The 16,428-nt window shown below is 45.6% G+C and overlaps 1 protein-coding gene across 1 annotated transcript; it reads right to left on the bottom strand.

Moving 5' to 3' along the window:
- Nucleotides 1-729: 729 nt before the first annotated feature.
- CARB (carbamoyl phosphate synthetase B) lies at nucleotides 730-5,721 on the bottom strand. The gene is made up of 3 exons (XM_048707498.2): nucleotides 4,310-5,721; nucleotides 2,808-3,503; nucleotides 730-2,665 (listed from the first exon to the last, which is right to left on the bottom strand). The coding sequence occupies exons 1-3, from the start codon at nucleotides 5,591-5,593 to the stop codon at nucleotides 1,127-1,129; spliced, it is 3,519 nt and encodes a 1,172-aa protein (XP_048563455.1). The 5' UTR covers nucleotides 5,594-5,721; the 3' UTR covers nucleotides 730-1,126.
- Nucleotides 5,722-16,428: the final 10,707 nt, after the last annotated feature.

Genomic DNA, 16,428 nt, shown 5'->3' with positions numbered 1-16,428 from the left:
TTCCAGCTGCGCAGTGCCCTCATTCCAAGTCTATTCGTGTAGATTGGGATGGCGGAATTGCTCCCAGACCTTATCCATCCTTTGAAGTACTTTCTCCGTTTCAAAATATTTGACTTTCATTTATTTAAAAAATGGATGATCTATATACTAAAACATGTCTAAATACATTTATATTTTGATAAATGAAAGGCATATATTGTGAAACGGATGGGGTAAGAAACACGAGCTTGGCTACTTCCAGTACCAGCATGTCTTACCGAGGCGAAAATGTCTAGCAGTAGTCGACATGCCAGTCGATAGCGAGACATCCATAAACATGTTTCTTCTAATTTTCGAAGGCAAATATGTATCTCCGATTGTGTGTGTGTTTGACCATTGAATCGTTTTACAACGCGCATGTGAATCCGCAGCTACTAGCTCACACGAGCCGCTCCCGTCGGCAAAGACTTCTGCTCACTCCACCTACACCCTTTGGTTAGCTCGCTTGTTTGACAACTATCCTGGAATTATCTGTCCCCCGTCCTCACATCACATCAACCATCTCAACGTGTCTACGAAAGAGAGATTGCCTAGCTTCAAAAAAAAACCCAAACAGAATGATCATTTGCCGACACAAAACATAACTAACAAACATTGAGACGATTAAATTCTCCTCCAAAATTCAAGCGCAGCAGGATTTTTATGTGGAGATGCAAACAAACTGCAAGAGAACCTGATAAAAACCATGGGTAACCAGGAGCATGGGAGATAAAAATTATCATCACAATGTTTGGGGACAAATACCGTACAACATAGATAGGTTGCACAAATTTGCGCCACGGGGATACAAGTACATGCTCCAGTATGGAGATGATACCACCATCAGATTGCAACTGGGGGCCTTATTCTATAGATAGATAGATGCCGACCCTACTCTTACACGGTAAAAATACAAATCCCCAATATCAATTTTTGACTCCCAACACTCAGCAACCAAATGTGATCTCGACACTTGCCTTTGCGCATGCAGTAGGTGTGACTATCGTAGCAGCAGGTAAACAAAATCCTTCATGGCGCAGGATTCTAGTTCATATTAGAATAAAGACATTAGATGGGAAAAGGGCGAGCATGATGAGGGTATATGACCCTAAGGGGCAACTTGTGCGGCGGGCAGCTTCTGTGGTGCATCAGCAGGCTGGAAATAGTCTTGCAATGCAAGAATCTCAATTGACTTGTTCTTCATACTCTTGATGGCGTCCATGGTGGCCCGTGCACCATCCACAGTTGTGATTATGGGCACCTTGTAGGCCAGAGCTAGCCTACGCAGCTGGAGGCCATCTCTCGAGTCAAGGTCATCGCCAGAGCTTGTTATCACCATCACCTGTATCTGACCATTCTTGAGCATATCTCTGGCATTTGGTCGCCCCTCGTGTATCTTCAGAACTGGCTCCACTGTAATGCCCTCAAGCTGAAGTACTTTGGCTGTTCCAGATGTTGCAATGATGTTGAACCCAAGTTCACGGAACCCACGCCCAATTTCAGCAAGGTGGCGTTTCGTCAAGTCGTTTAGGCTAACAAACACAGTGCCACTTACAGGGAGTATCTGTCCAGCGGCAATCTGGGCCTTTGCAAACGCGCCAGAAAACTCATAGTCAATGCCCATAACCTCTCCAGTGCTGCGCATCTCTGGTCCAAGAAGAATGTCACAGCCTTGGAATTTCTCAAATGGAAGAACAGCCTCCTTGACAGAAACATGCTTAGGAATCACTTCTTTCGTAAACCCAAGCTCTGGCAAGGTCACTCCAGACATGATCAGAGATGCATATTTAGCCAACGGGTGGCCAATTGCTTTTGAGACAAAAGGGACTGTGCGTGAAGCTCGCGGATTTGCCTCAAGAAGGTACACCTCACCAGTAGGAGTGATAGCGTACTGGCAGTTCATGAGCCCACAGACATTGAGACGCTTCGCAAGCTTTGTGGTCCATGACCGAATAATATCTAAGCACTTGGTTGAGACCGTTCTAGTGGGAAGGGAACATGCAGAATCACCAGAATGTATACCAGCCTGCTCAATATGCTCCATAATTCCACCGATCACAACATTCCCAACTGAGTCTGCCAATGCATCAATATCAATTTCAATTGCATCATTCAGATATTTATCCACCAGGACAGGTCGTTCTGGATCTACTTGCACTGCAGTCGCAAGGTACTTTATCAATTTTTCATCATTGTACACAATCTCCATTGCTCGTCCACCAAGAACATATGAGGGCCGGACAACAACAGGGTAGCCTACTTCTGAAGCAATTGACAACGCATCAGACTCACTTCTTGCTATCCCTCCTTTAGGTTGCTCAATCCCAAGCTCTTCAAGAATTGCGTTAAATCTTTTTCTGTCCTCTGCGGCATCAATAGAATCGGGTGACGTTCCCCATATCTTCACAAATCCTGTGCCTGAAGCAGACCGCAGCTTCTTCTCCTCTAGATGGCGTTGTATCGGAAGGGCGAGCTTTAGAGGAGTTTGCCCTCCGTACTGCACAATTATACCATCTGGGCGCTCCAAATCAATGACATTTGTTACATCCTCAACTGTCAATGGTTCAAAGTACAGCCGGTCGCTGGTATCATAGTCAGTTGAGACAGTCTCCGGATTGGAGTTCATCATTATAGTCTCATATCCGGCCTGACAAAGAAATTTATTACGTCAGCGCTACAATTTTATATTTAAAAAAGGAGGCCTATACCAGAATGTAATTGCCTATTCAACTCGTGATGAAACACTGGCCATAAAAAGTAAGGTGGAATCAAATGAAGTAAAAACAAACCTCTCGGAGCGCAAATGAGGCATGGCAACAGCAGTAATCAAACTCAATACCCTGCCCTATCCTATTGGGTCCACCACCCAATATTAAGACTTTCTTCCGATTAGTTGGAGCTGACTCGCATTCATACTCATATGAAGAGTACATATACGGGGTGTTGGCTTCAAACTCAGCGGCACAGGTATCAACACGCTTGTATGTTGGAGTGACTCCTAATGCAGAACGCCTCGCTCTCACATCACTTTCTGACGAAGATGTCGCAAATGCAATCTGCTTGTCACTAAAACCCCTCCTCTTCACTTGATAGAAGTCATCTTTTGAGAGCTGGTCTAAGTTGTTTGAAATAAGGAACTGCTCAACATCAACTAGCTCCTTGAGCTCTGTAAGGAACCATTTATCAATAAAACTAATTTCATGAATGTCTTCAACCCTCATGCCTTTCTTGAAAGCAGCATAAACAGCATGGATACGATCTGGATTAGGTACACGTAAGCTATATTTTATCTTTTCCCAGTCCCAGTCAAGTTCCTTGATGGGCGCACAACCCCACCCTGCAAAGCCAGTCTCCAATGAACGAACAGCTTTCTGGAAAGATTCCTGGAAGGTCCGCCCTAATGCCATTGACTCACCAACAGACTTCATCTGTGTGGTTAATATTGGTTCAGAACCAGGGAATTTCTCAAACGCAAATCGCGGTATCTGCAAAGCAAATACAATACATTAGCTGAGCTGAACTAACAGTACAAGTACAACCTCCGAATGATGAAAAACATAAAGAGCATGCAAATGAGCAAATCAATATAAGTAGCAAGATCATTGTTTGCTGCTTCTCGAGTATATTCCAACATGCGGATGTTAAATTATTTGCAGTAAGAACAACATGAGATAATATCTAAGAAAAGCTATGAGATAGAAAGAAATTTACAAACATGACAGTCTCCTTGATATCAGGTTATGCTTTACAGATTAATATTTGGTGGGCTAGCAATTAGAAGTAGGAACACAGCAATTAGATTAGTCAAAGATGCAGAGCTCCAATATAAAGAACAAAATAGGAACTCATCTGATTGTGATGTTTGGATTCTGAATTGACTAATGTAGCCAAGAAGATAAGAATGATTAGTGAAGCAACATGAAGTAAACCCTGCAAGAGATAAAGGATAACTAAACAGTACTACTTTATCTTTAGTCGAATAAAGAAGCACCATTGAACTTCTGACAGGGAGATGCCGATGCACATATGACAATTCCCTTAAGCAAGGAATAAGAAATTTTACTCATCCTGTTAAAATATCTTGAGTATACTGGCCAAACCAATCATTAGCAGTTGAAAAGTTCTATGGCATGCAGAGCACATAAAGAGTAAGCTATCGGTACTACAGTTGGAAGTTGCAGCAAACACCATCTACACAACACAAAGTTAATGTTGGATGGATGCAAAATTTCTACAATGAACCAAATACTATTTGCCCCAAGGAGGTTGCAAAGAGATTCAAAATGGCTACCTTTGTGACAACATAGTCAATGGAGGGCTCAAAGCTAGCAGGCGTCTTCTTTGTGATATCATTTGGAATCTGGTCCAACGTATAACCTACTGAGAGTTTTGCTGCCATCTTGGCTATCGGGAAACCAGTCGCCTTTGATGCAAGAGCTGATGACCTTGACACCCTGGGGTTCATCTCAATCACCATGACCTCCCCATCCGCAGGGTTAACCGCGAACTGCACATTGGAGCCACCGCATTCCACACCAATCTCCCGGATGATGGCCACCGAATGGTCCCTGAGTCTCTGGTACTCCTTGTCAGTGAGCGTCTGAGCAGGCGCTACCGTGATCGAATCACCTGTATGCACGCCCATGGGGTCGATGTTCTCAATGGAGCAGATGATGACCACATTGTCGGCCATGTCACGCATCACCTCCAGCTCATACTCCTTCCACCCGAGCAGGGATTTCTCCACAAGCACCTGCTGCGTGTGTGAAGCCGCCAGACCAGACCGGCAAATGTCCTCAAACTCGGCCCTGTTATACGCGATGCCTCCCCCAGTGCCACCAAGTGTGAAAGCAGGCCGGACAATCAGGGGGAACTCGCCAATGTCCTTGGCGATTGCGAGGCACTCCTCAAGCGTGGTGCCGATGCCAGAGGGGGGCGTCTTGAGTCCGATGCGGTCCATGGCCTGCTTGAAGAGCTGGCGGTCCTCCGCAGCGCGGATAGCAGGGAGGGAAGCGCCGATGAGGCGCACACCGAGGCGATCGAGCGCGCCGGATTCAGCGAGAGAAACGGCGAGGTTGAGCGCCGTCTGTCCGCCCATGGTGGGGAGGAGCGCATCGGGGCGCTCATTGGCGATGATGCCCTCGACGAGCGGCGGGGTCATGGGCCCGATGTAAGTGCGGTGGGCGAGGTCGGGGTCGGTCATGATGGTGGCCGGGTTGGAGTTGACGAGCACCACCTCGTATCCCTCCTCGACGAGCGCCTTGCAAGCCTGTGTGCCGGAGTAGTCGAACTCGCACGCCTGGCCGATGACGATAGGCCCCGCGCCGAGAATCATGATCTTCTTGACGCCGGCGAGCTTGCCGCCCTTGGTAGGCTCCGCGGCGAAGTGGCGTACGGTGACGGCGGTGTCCTGCGCGGCGCCGTTGGAGGAGGCGGAGCGGGCGGAGAGGCCGCGGCGGGAGGAGCCGTGGTGACGGCGCGGGAAGGGGAGGAGGGAGCGGGAGAGCACGGTGGCGCGGTGGGCGTGGGAGGGGCATGCGCGCAGCTGGGAGTGGGATGAGAGTGAGGTCGCCATGGCGGCGGCGGCGCGGAGGCGCGCGACAAGCAAGGTTGGTGGTGAAGAGGAGGCGGCGGCGAAGTGGAGGGTGGAAGGGGAGCGATAGGGATGTAGGGTTTTTTTGTAGAGGGAATGGATTAAGGGGCGGGGGCGTGTTACTGTGAGGGTTTAACCCTCTCAATTTTCTATTCGCTGTCGCGGGTGGTTTGGTTCTAGGCTACAAATCGTCGGCATGTTTTACTCTCCCTTCCTCCTAATTCCTATCGGACACGAATTTGGTGCCCAGGCCCATCTCATTCGTGTACCATAAATCTAATTTTCAATAAATTTTTGCATATTTTGTTGGGGTCCAAAATACTTGTAACCCTGAAATTCCGAACCCAATTCAAGCTAAAATTTAAATTTGGTTAAAAGCATTAAAATTTATTGAATATTGGAAACTCAAAATATGAAATGATTTTCAAATTTTCGCATATTTTGGTGATGTCCGAAATTTAAAACCTTGTCTTGTACAACCAGATCTTGGCATAGTCTCTATCCGTATGAACTCGAGCTATAGCCAACCGATACATTGTTCAGCCTTCTACTTTGCCTCCTTAAAATTACGAGTCGTCTCGATCATCCTCAGTGTGGCCTAACTCCTTCGTCATTGCTTCCAGATAGTGCTGCTACGCTAACACGGAGCTTGAAGTTGCCGCCATGAAAACCTAGTCTGAAAAGAGACCTCCAGCCTTCAAAACCCTACCTTCCGTGCCACCCACAAAATCCTAGCCAAGGGCATCCGGCGATGAAGGATCACACGCTTTGGTCCGAGCATGTTTCAAGCTCGAAGGACGGTGAGGGGATGCAGACTCAACCACCAGTGCAGATTGCATGCACCCACAGAAATAAGGCCTTTACACATCCAAATAAAAATCCGTCACCTAAGGCCTTGTTTGGTATTGGTCTTTTTCACACATATGAGGTTTGAAGGGTTGGAGGGCTTTGGTGATCCCCTTCCCTCCATCCAATCCCATCAAACCCCCCAAATTCCCAAATCCCAATCCCTGCATATTTGGACCTTAGGAATTCATGTCACGTGTAGTATACAAAATAAAAAAATTATGGCGACTGCCTAAGAGCTACCACAAGTCTACAACTAGCACATTATAGCACAAAAAATATATAACCTTTACAACGCATGGATAAATCTTCTAATGGAAATGCCCCAAGATAAAGTTGTAACTAGAGTCGCCAAATAGAACAAGATAAATATTGTCGAAGTAATAGTTATGAATTTACACAGTATAAGCAATTAGTCTGCGTGTCTCAAATGCGTATCAAGTTATATTTCTCAAGCATAAGAACAATCAAATGGCCCACAAAAATGGCACCTCGAGTTCATCGGTCAGTCAGCACTCAGCACCTTTCTATCTGAGGCACATTCAATTTCTGCAGCAAGACCATGGGGAACTCAGGGCTTCTAAGGAGGGAATGCCCACCTGGGAGGCCCACAACGACATAAGGACCAGCTAAAGGACCAACCCACGAAGGTTACAGTCCATGATGTGGCCTAGTGAGTGGGTCATCTTCCAGTCAGGCGTCTTTTCCTCTAACCGGGCAAGGATTTCCAGTCGTTTTACTAACAGGCCAACAGTCAGCCAAGTAATGGAGCCTTAGCCCACAATCTCGAGTAAGCATTAAGTGCAGTCGTTTCCCGGTGACATTATATCTAGTTAACTGCGGTCGTTATAACTAAGTTATAGCTAGGAAACAGTGGATCGTTCATGAACCTTAACTACATCATTAATACTGACACGTCATGATACCCCTCTTGCCGCACTCTATATAGACCGGCGAGGGACATTGGGCTGAGGGTTGAACATCCTTGTGTACTTTACATGCAAGAGCAAGAACACCACATACACATGAGTAGAGTATTACCTCCACCATCGAGGGTATGGACTTGTCTAATTCCTTGTGTGCACTCACATCTACATCTTTCGATAGATACAACGCTCCTCCATACACACCCTTATACATAACTAAGGCTGGGGCGCCACCTGGTGGCGCCTCCTGAGGTGTGCCTGTGCGCTCTTATCTTGTTTCCGCACATTCGGCTGTCCACCTAAGTTTTAGTTGGGGCGGTGTCAGGTTTCCACACATTCGGTTGTCCGCCTAAGTTTTAGTTGGGGCGGTGTCAGGTGAAAGGCGTCCCTTTCTATTTGTTGTTTGCAATTTATGCCCAACTGCATAAAAGCAATGCTAGCCTGCTCTCAACATATTATTATAACAAAGCTTAATCGCATCAGAGTCAAAGGAGTTAATTTGGTACAAGAAAAAGAGCGGACAAAAAAATCCTTGCCAAAGTCACAAAGATTAAAATACGGTGCTAGCTACTGGCAAACAATTGAGGTAAACTATATAGCTACAACAAGCAAAGATCTTCTAGAATGGCCTTCCGTAAGACCACTTGACTACTTGCAGACTTTCAATCAAGAATAGTTGACTACTTGTTGACTGGTTTTTTACTGTCAAATATAGCAGGAGACAGTAACATTTGCACCCTTTTGTAAAGGGTTACCTCCTTCAGGAGTTTTATAATAGTTCCATCGACTGGATCATTTTTGCGTTTTTGTCAATCTCAGCAATCTTCATAGCTAGTCAACTGATTACTCCCATGTGACCATCCATCCATAAGAGACAGACCTGCAATTGAAAAACTTTCTATAAAAGGTCAAACTCACAAAATTGAAAACACATTGCATTATCAGGAGATATATCATCTAACCAAGCAGCATTGGTGAAATCACCACCCCAAATATCATTTTTCCAATGTCCTCATACCCACTGCCCATGATGCTTACTTGTTTAGAGAAGAAGTCTCAAGTGATGCTTATCTGTTGTGGTACTAAACAAGAAGATGATAAAAAATAGAAAGATATTGTAGGTTGTGGTTCTAAACAAGAAGATGATAAAAAAATAGGAAGAGATTGTGGTTGTGGTTCTAAACCCAGTGCATCATTATAAAGCTTTACTAAACAACAGGAACAACTCCTAGGAACAATGTACAGAGCTAGGGACAATGAGAAAACCTCACGCACAAGAGTAAATTAAACATAAGCACAACACGCTTGAAACAGACATATCCTAATTTGTCAAAGTTGAAATATCTATTGTTTTTGTCCAATACTACCAACAAGCTTAGCTAGACGGGGTTGTATTGGAACACCATGAAGCATCGAATGTACAGTGTCAAGTAATACACACACATTGCCAGGTTCAACAACTAACCAAAAACATAGTAGTAATTAACACATACATTTTCTCTTACAAAACATGGCAAAGCAATTGACGGGACTTGAGAATTCAATCATCTCTGTACACGGGTGGGAAGAGTCAACTTGTGCCCAAACATGAAGGGTTGTTTTAGAATATCATTTTCATCACGACGTATCCTACACACACACGCGCGCAATGAGTGACAAACATTACCTTCCAGGAGAGTGCAGCAAGGCAAGGGATGCTAAATCCGACGGACCTATTCGGAACAAGGATTGTGATGACCTCTGCAAGATCGCCGTTGTCCAGCAGCTTCAGCTCCCTTATCACCTGCACAGTCAAACACATACTCGTTTGTGCAGATCCACTTGCCAGAACTGCAATATCTCATCCTTCTAACCTCCCCAGCCTTATCTTTCCTGCTACCATGTGTACACCCGGAGAAGGCAAGTATGTCCATCTCATAACGCAAGTGGAGAACCACAAAAGGGTCCATTCCGACGAAGAATTTGAACCACACACCTGCCCAACTCTTCTATTTCAGGGGGTAAATCCAAGTGCATGAAAATTGAAATGGCACCTCGGTTTCTGAATCTCCATGGGTAGCCCATTATTTTCAGGCCGTGCACGTGTTTTATTCATATGAAGGATCATGTACTTCTTTATCATTGGTAAAATATGTTTTCCCATAAATTACTACTTACAATATTTATTTGGGTACGCATATGATTTAGATACATCACGGGAAATGGAGAGATGCAAAGAAACATGATTATGGTAATAGGATGTATCAGACCAACTGAAGGGCGGCAAGGAGCAAAGATAGCCCTATTCAACTCTCCTTTTCAGCCTTGGAGGCAGCTCTTGCAGTATCCGGACCTCACCTTTCAATGATGCTATGAAGTAGTATACATCAAATATATCTCGGAACTCACTGTAGGGAAAGGAAGAGAAAAGGGTAAGACAAAGGCAGTCCTTAACTGAAATGTTAAGAATTGCATTGACTGCAGAAAGAAATGCTGAACTAGGCAACCCAAAATGAAGTTTTATCCATGTACGGCACGATGATTGTGACATTCCAGTATCTTGCAACCTTCACCATGTCGCATACTGATTTAACAGCGAACCTTTCATGGTTCAGTTTTTTAGATCAAATGGTAGCACCGACTGCAATAGGGTTAGAAACTTAGAATTAGTATTCAACCACACATGAGACACAGACAAGTTAATCGAGCTATTGATATGAAGTTATGAACTGTTCACATCAAATACAGCATGGTTGCCTAAGCTCTAAGGTAGCCCAGGTTGATGGCGCCCTTGCCGGCTACATCCATGGATCCGAAGGTCTGCTATGTATTTTGTGACTGAGAATCCACGTTTCCAACATTCAACAACCTGAGAAAACTATCATCCATGTAGAACAAAGCTATACAAGCAACAATTCCTTCTCGTGTTCATTGACATAACATATCTGTCTGCAAGAAGGAATGCACATACTTCCTAGAAGGTAAACATATAAAAGGATTGTCAATAGAAAAATCTTTCAAAAAACACACTCGATCCATGATAATTCAGGCCATGGCAGCTAATTTCCGATTTAAGAGTTAATTGTGAAAATTCTAAGTTTGAAGTGTCGAGGAACAATTTTTAAAATAAAAATATAAAAGAAATTAGCACTATATACATTGCAATTTCTTGGAATAAACGCTATTTCACACAACTCTTAAGAAAGTATTTAAAACCCAATGCCTCATAGCAAACCCCAAAAGTAATAGTTTAGATAATGTACTAAACCAAAATATATTCAGATTCAAGTCCATGAAAATGAAGATTAAATTATACTTGTCTGTTTATAGCTGGAAATTAGCTAACATTGGTCGAAATACATAACACTGCTGATTGGCCAGTAAATTATCTATTAGAAGAGTTAGATTAGCCAATTTGAAGCAAGCATCCAACACAATATTCTCTGGATAAACATGTCTTGCAGTACTTTCTATTGCAAGATAAGTAGGTTCTTGCACCTCCTTCACGCAAATGTATTATGTGATTCTTTGACATGTGAGTTAGATCACAGTGGAGTAGATAGAGATGCTGGGCACATAGCACATTCCACATATTCCAGTCTGAGAACTATGCAAGCCGTCTTGCATTCATCTGAGAAAAAAGGGCACATACTTATTATTAATTTTGCAACAAATTGTTTTTTATCAAAGGATAACTGGATACTGGGACCAGCACTATAATATTACGGCTATCATTCTACAAGTAATTTAATTCCACTTGGGGAATTGCATAGCTGCATGTGTAACAATTAGTGAAGCACAAATCTATCCTGTATCTACAGGCGCTAGGCTATCCCATGACCAACCACTCACAGTCATCCTCGCTCGAAGCACTGAATCGAACAACCCAAACAAATCAACACCTCTGGAGATCGACAAGGGGAGGAAGGGGGAGCAAGCGACTGTACATACCCTGCCTTTGGGTAGGATGAGCTGCAGGCCGGCGGGGGCGGTGATGACCTGGGCGACCTCGGCCAGCAGCAGCGACCTACCGTTTGGGCAAGGTCGACGACGAGGATGCGAGCGCCGGGAACGACCTCCTCTGGGCGTGGCTGCTCCCCCTCCTCGCCTCCAGACGTAACTTGACCGGTAGCCTGGGACGGGCTAACCCTCTTTTGCGGCGAGGCCGATGTTAGCGAGGGGACGTGGCTGCGCACGCTCGTGGACCATGGAGACACCTCCTCGTGCGTGGAGCTCGTTAGGCGACGCTGCTCAAAAGACCGCTGGCGCGACCATCTCCATCTCGAGCCTCCCGCGACTTCCTCGGGATGAGAGCTCGCGGCGCCGCCCGCCTCGCGCTAGCACCACCATCGCCGGTTCTCAATTTGCCACCATCGAAGGACGAGACTAGAGGGGAGAAGGCGAGGGATGGTGGTGTAACACCCTGGATACAACTTTCCATATTTGTAATTCTGACTCTTGCCTTTTCCGGAGATGCGATATGAGATGTCCCTTCGTGGTTGGGTTTTGTCTTCGTTTTTGCATTTTGTTCATGTCATGCATTTCATATCATGTCATCATGTGCATCTCATTTGCATACGTGTTCGCTCATGCATCCGAGCATTTTCCCCGTTGTCCGTTTTGCAATCCAACACTCCCACATGCACTGGCGTACCCCTTTTGTCTCTTTTCGTGAGCGGGTGTTAAACTTTCTCGGAATGGACCAAGATTTGCCAAGTGGCCTTGGTACACCACCGGTAGACCGCCTGTCAAATTTCGTCCCATTTGAAGGCCGTTTTATGCTCCAACGGTTAACCGGGGAACCGCTAAAGCCTCTTTTGTGTTGCAGCCCAACACCCCTCCAAAATGGCCCAATAACCCATCCAAACCACTTCCATGTCCTCCGTCATCGGATCACGATTGTGTGGGCAAAAACTACACCTCATTTGGACACTCCTACCTCCTCCTACCTATAAAAAGGCCTCCCCTCCGAAATTTCGGGCGAAACCCTAGATCCGCCCTTTCCTTCCGCGCCGGACACGTCCGCCCACGCTGGACGCGTCCACCAGCCGCGTCACCCCGACGAATCAAGGAGCTCCACGTCCGCTCCACCGTTGCCCGAGCCAACCGCGGGGCGTCACATGTCGCCTCCACCGCGCCCCACTTCGTCGTCGGGCCCGCGAGCCCAGATCTGGCCCGTGGGGCCAATCTCTCCGCCACCGGGTCGCGCCTCGCGCCCGAGTGTGAAGGAAATATGCCCTAGAAGCAATAATAAAGTTATTATTTATTTCCTTATATCATGATAAATGTTTATTATTCATGCTAGAATTGTATTAACCGGAAACATAATACATATGTGAATACATAGACAAACAGAGTGTCACTAGTATGCCTCTACTTGACTAGCTCGTTGATCAAAGATGGTTATGTTTCCTAACCATAGACATGAGTTGTCATTTGATTAACGGGATCACATCATTAGGAGAATGATGTGATTGACTTGACCCATTCCGTTAGCTTAGCACTTGATCGTTTAGTTTGTTGCTGTTGCTTTCTTCATAACTTATACATGTTCCTATGACTATGAGATTATGCAACTCCCGTTTACCGGAGGAACACTTTGTGTGCTACCAAACGTCACAACGTAACTAGGTGATTATAAAGGTGCTCTATAGGTGTCTCCAAAGGTACTTGTTGGGTTGGCGTATTTCGAGATTAGGATTTGTCACTCCGATTATTGGAGAGGTATCTCTGGGCCCTCTCGGTAATGCACATCACTTAAGCCTTGCAAGCATTGCAACTAATAAGTTAGTTGCGGGATGATGTATTATGGAACGAGTAAAGAGACTTGCCGGTAACAAGATTGAACTAGGTATTGAGATACCGACGATCGAATCTTAGGAAAGTAACATACCGATGACAAAGGGAACAACATATGTTGTTATGCGGTCTGACCGATAAAGATCTTCATAGAATATGTAGGAGCCAATATGAGCATCCAGGTTCCGCTATTGGTTATTGACCGGAAACGTGTCTCGGTCATGTCTACATAGTTCTCGAACCCGTAGGGTCCGCACGCTTAAAGTTCGGTGACGATCGTAATTAGGGTTTTTGTGTTTTGATGTACCGAAGGTTGTTCGGAGTCCCGGATGTGATCACGGACATGACGAGGAGTCTCGAAATGGTCGAGACATAAAGATTGATATATTGGAAGCCTATATTTGGGTATCAGAAACGTTCCGGGTGAAATCGGGATTTTACCGGAGTACCGAGGGGTTACCGGAACCCCCCCGGGGGTTATTGGGCCTACATGGGCCATAAGGGAGAAGAGGAGGGCCGGCCAGGGCAGGCCGCGCGCCCCCTCCCCCCTTAGTCTGAATAATAGGACAAGGAAGGGGGGCGGCGCCCCCCTTTCCTCTTTATCCATTCCTCCTTCCTTTTCCAACAAGGCAAGAGAGGGGAGTCCTACTCCCGGTGGGAGTAGGACTCCTCCAGGCGCACCCCTAGGGCCGGCCGCACCTCCCCCTCTTGCTCCTTTATATACGGAGGCAAGGGGGCACCCCATGACACACAAGTTGATCTTCGTGATCGTTCCTCAGCCATGTGCGGTGCCCCCTTCCACCATATTCCACCTCGGTCATATCGTAGCGGTGCTTAGGCGAAGCCCTGCATCGGTAGAACATCATCACCGTCATCACGCCGTCATGCTGACGAAACTCTCCCTCAACGTTTTGCTAGATCGGAGCTCGAGGGACGTCACCGAGTTGAACGTGTGCTGAACTCGGAGGTGCCGTACGTTCGGTACTTGGATCGGTCGGATCGGGAAGACGTACGACTACTTCCTCTACGTTGTGTCAACGCTTCCGTTGCCGGTCTACGAGGGTACGTAGACAACACTCTCCCCTCTCGTTGCTATGCATCACCATGATCTTGCGTGTGCGTAGGAATTTTTTTGAAATTACTACGTTCCGCAACAGTGGCATCCGAGCCTAGGTTTTATGCGTTGACGTTGTGCACGAGTAGAACACAAGTGAGTTGTGGGCGATATAAGTCATACTGCTTACCAGCATGTCATACTTTGGTTTGGCGGTATTGTTGGATGAAGCGGCCCGGACCGACATTACGCGTACGCTTACGCGAGACTGGTTCTACCGACGTGCTTTGCACACAGGTGGCTGGCGGGTGTCAGTTTCTCCAACTTTAGTTGAACCAAGTGTGGCTACGCCCGGTCCTTGCGAAGGGTAAAACAACACCAACTTGACAAACTATCGTTGTGGTTTTGATGCGTAGGTAAGAACGGTTCTTGCTAAAGCCCGTAGCAGCCACATAAAACTTGCAACAACAAAGTAGAGGACGTCTAACTTGTTTTTGCAGGGCATGTTATGATGTGATATGGTCAAGACATGATGCTAAATTTTATTGTATGAGATGATCATGTTTTGTAACCGAGTTATCGGCAATTGGCAGGAGCCATATGGTTGTCGCTTTATTGTATGCAATGCAATTGCGCTGTAATGCTTTACTTTATCACTAAGCGATAGCGATAGTCGTGGAAGCATAAGGTTGGCGAGACAACAACGATGCTACGATGGTGAGCAAGGTGTCATGCCGGTGACGATGGTGATCATGACGGTGCTTCGAAGATGGAGATCACAAGCACAAGATGATGATGGCCATATCATATCACTTATATTGATTGCATGTGATGTTTATCTTTTATGCATCTTATCTTGCTTCGATTGACGGTAGCATTATAAGATGATCTCTCACTAAATTTCAAGATAAAAGTGTTCTCCCTGAGTATGCACCGTTGCCAAAGTTCGTCGTGCCCAGACACCACGTGATGATCAGGTGTGATAAGCTCTACGTCCATCTACAACGGGTGCAAGCCAGTTTTTGCACACGCAGAATACTCAGGTTAAACTTGACGAGCCTAGCATATACAGATATGGCCTCGGAACACTGAGACCGAAAGGTCGAGCGTGAATCATATAGTTGATATGATCAACTATTGATGTTCACATGAAAGCTACTCCATTTCACGTGATGATCGGTTATGGTTTAGTTGATTTGGATCACGTGATCATTTAGAAGATTAGAGGGATGTCTTTCTAAGTGGGAGTTTTTAAGTAATATGATTAATTGAACTTAAATTTATCATGAACTTAGTACCTGATAGTATCTTGCTTGTCTATGTTTGATTGTAGATAGATGGCCCGTGCTGTTGTTTCGTTGAATTTTAATGCGTTCCTTGAGAAAGCAAAGTTGAAAGATGATGGTAGCAATTACACGGACTGGGTCCGTAACTTGAGGATTATCCTCATTGCTGCACAGAAGAATTACGTCCTGGAAGCACCGCTAGGTGCTAGGCCTGCTGCTGGAGCAACACCAGATGTTATGAACGTCTGGCAGAGCAAAGCTGATGACTACTCGATAGTTCAGTGTGCCATGCTTTACGGCTTAGAATCGGGACTTCAACAACGTTTTGAACGTCATGGAGCATATGAGATGTTCCAGGAGTTGAAGTTAATATTTCAAGCAAATGCCTGGATTGAGAGATATGAAGTCTCCAATAAATTCTACAGCTGCAAGATGGAGGAGAATAGTTCTGTTAGTGAACATATACTCAAAATGTCTGGGTATCATAATCACTTGACTCAACTGGGAGTTAATCTTCTTGTTGATAGTGTCATTGACAGAGTTCTTCAATCACTACCACCAAGCTATAAGAGCTTCGTGATGAACTATAACATGCAAGGGATGGATAAGACAATTCCCGAGCTCTTCGCAATGCTAAAGGCTGCGGAGGTAGAAATCAAGAAGGAGCATCAAGTGTTGATGGTCAACAAGACTGCCAATTTCAAGAAAAAGGGCAAAGGGAAGAAGAAGGGGAACTTCAAGAAGAACATTAAGCAAGTTACTGCTCAGGAGAAGAAACCCAAATCTGGACCTAAGCCTGAAACTGAGTGCTTCTACTGCAAGCAGACTTGACACTGGAAGCGGAACTGCCCCAAGTATTTGGCGGATAAGAAGGATGGCAAGGTGAACAAAGGTATATGTGATATACATGTTATTGATGTGTACCTT

Source organism: Triticum urartu, chromosome 3A (assembly GCF_056163025.1).
Source record: "Triticum urartu cultivar PI428250 chromosome 3A, HENAU_Tu73, whole genome shotgun sequence".
NCBI lineage: Eukaryota > Viridiplantae > Streptophyta > Magnoliopsida > Poales > Poaceae > Triticum > Triticum urartu.
The sequence above is the reverse complement of the archived record's forward strand: the minus strand, read 5'-3'. Positions and strand labels throughout refer to the sequence as shown.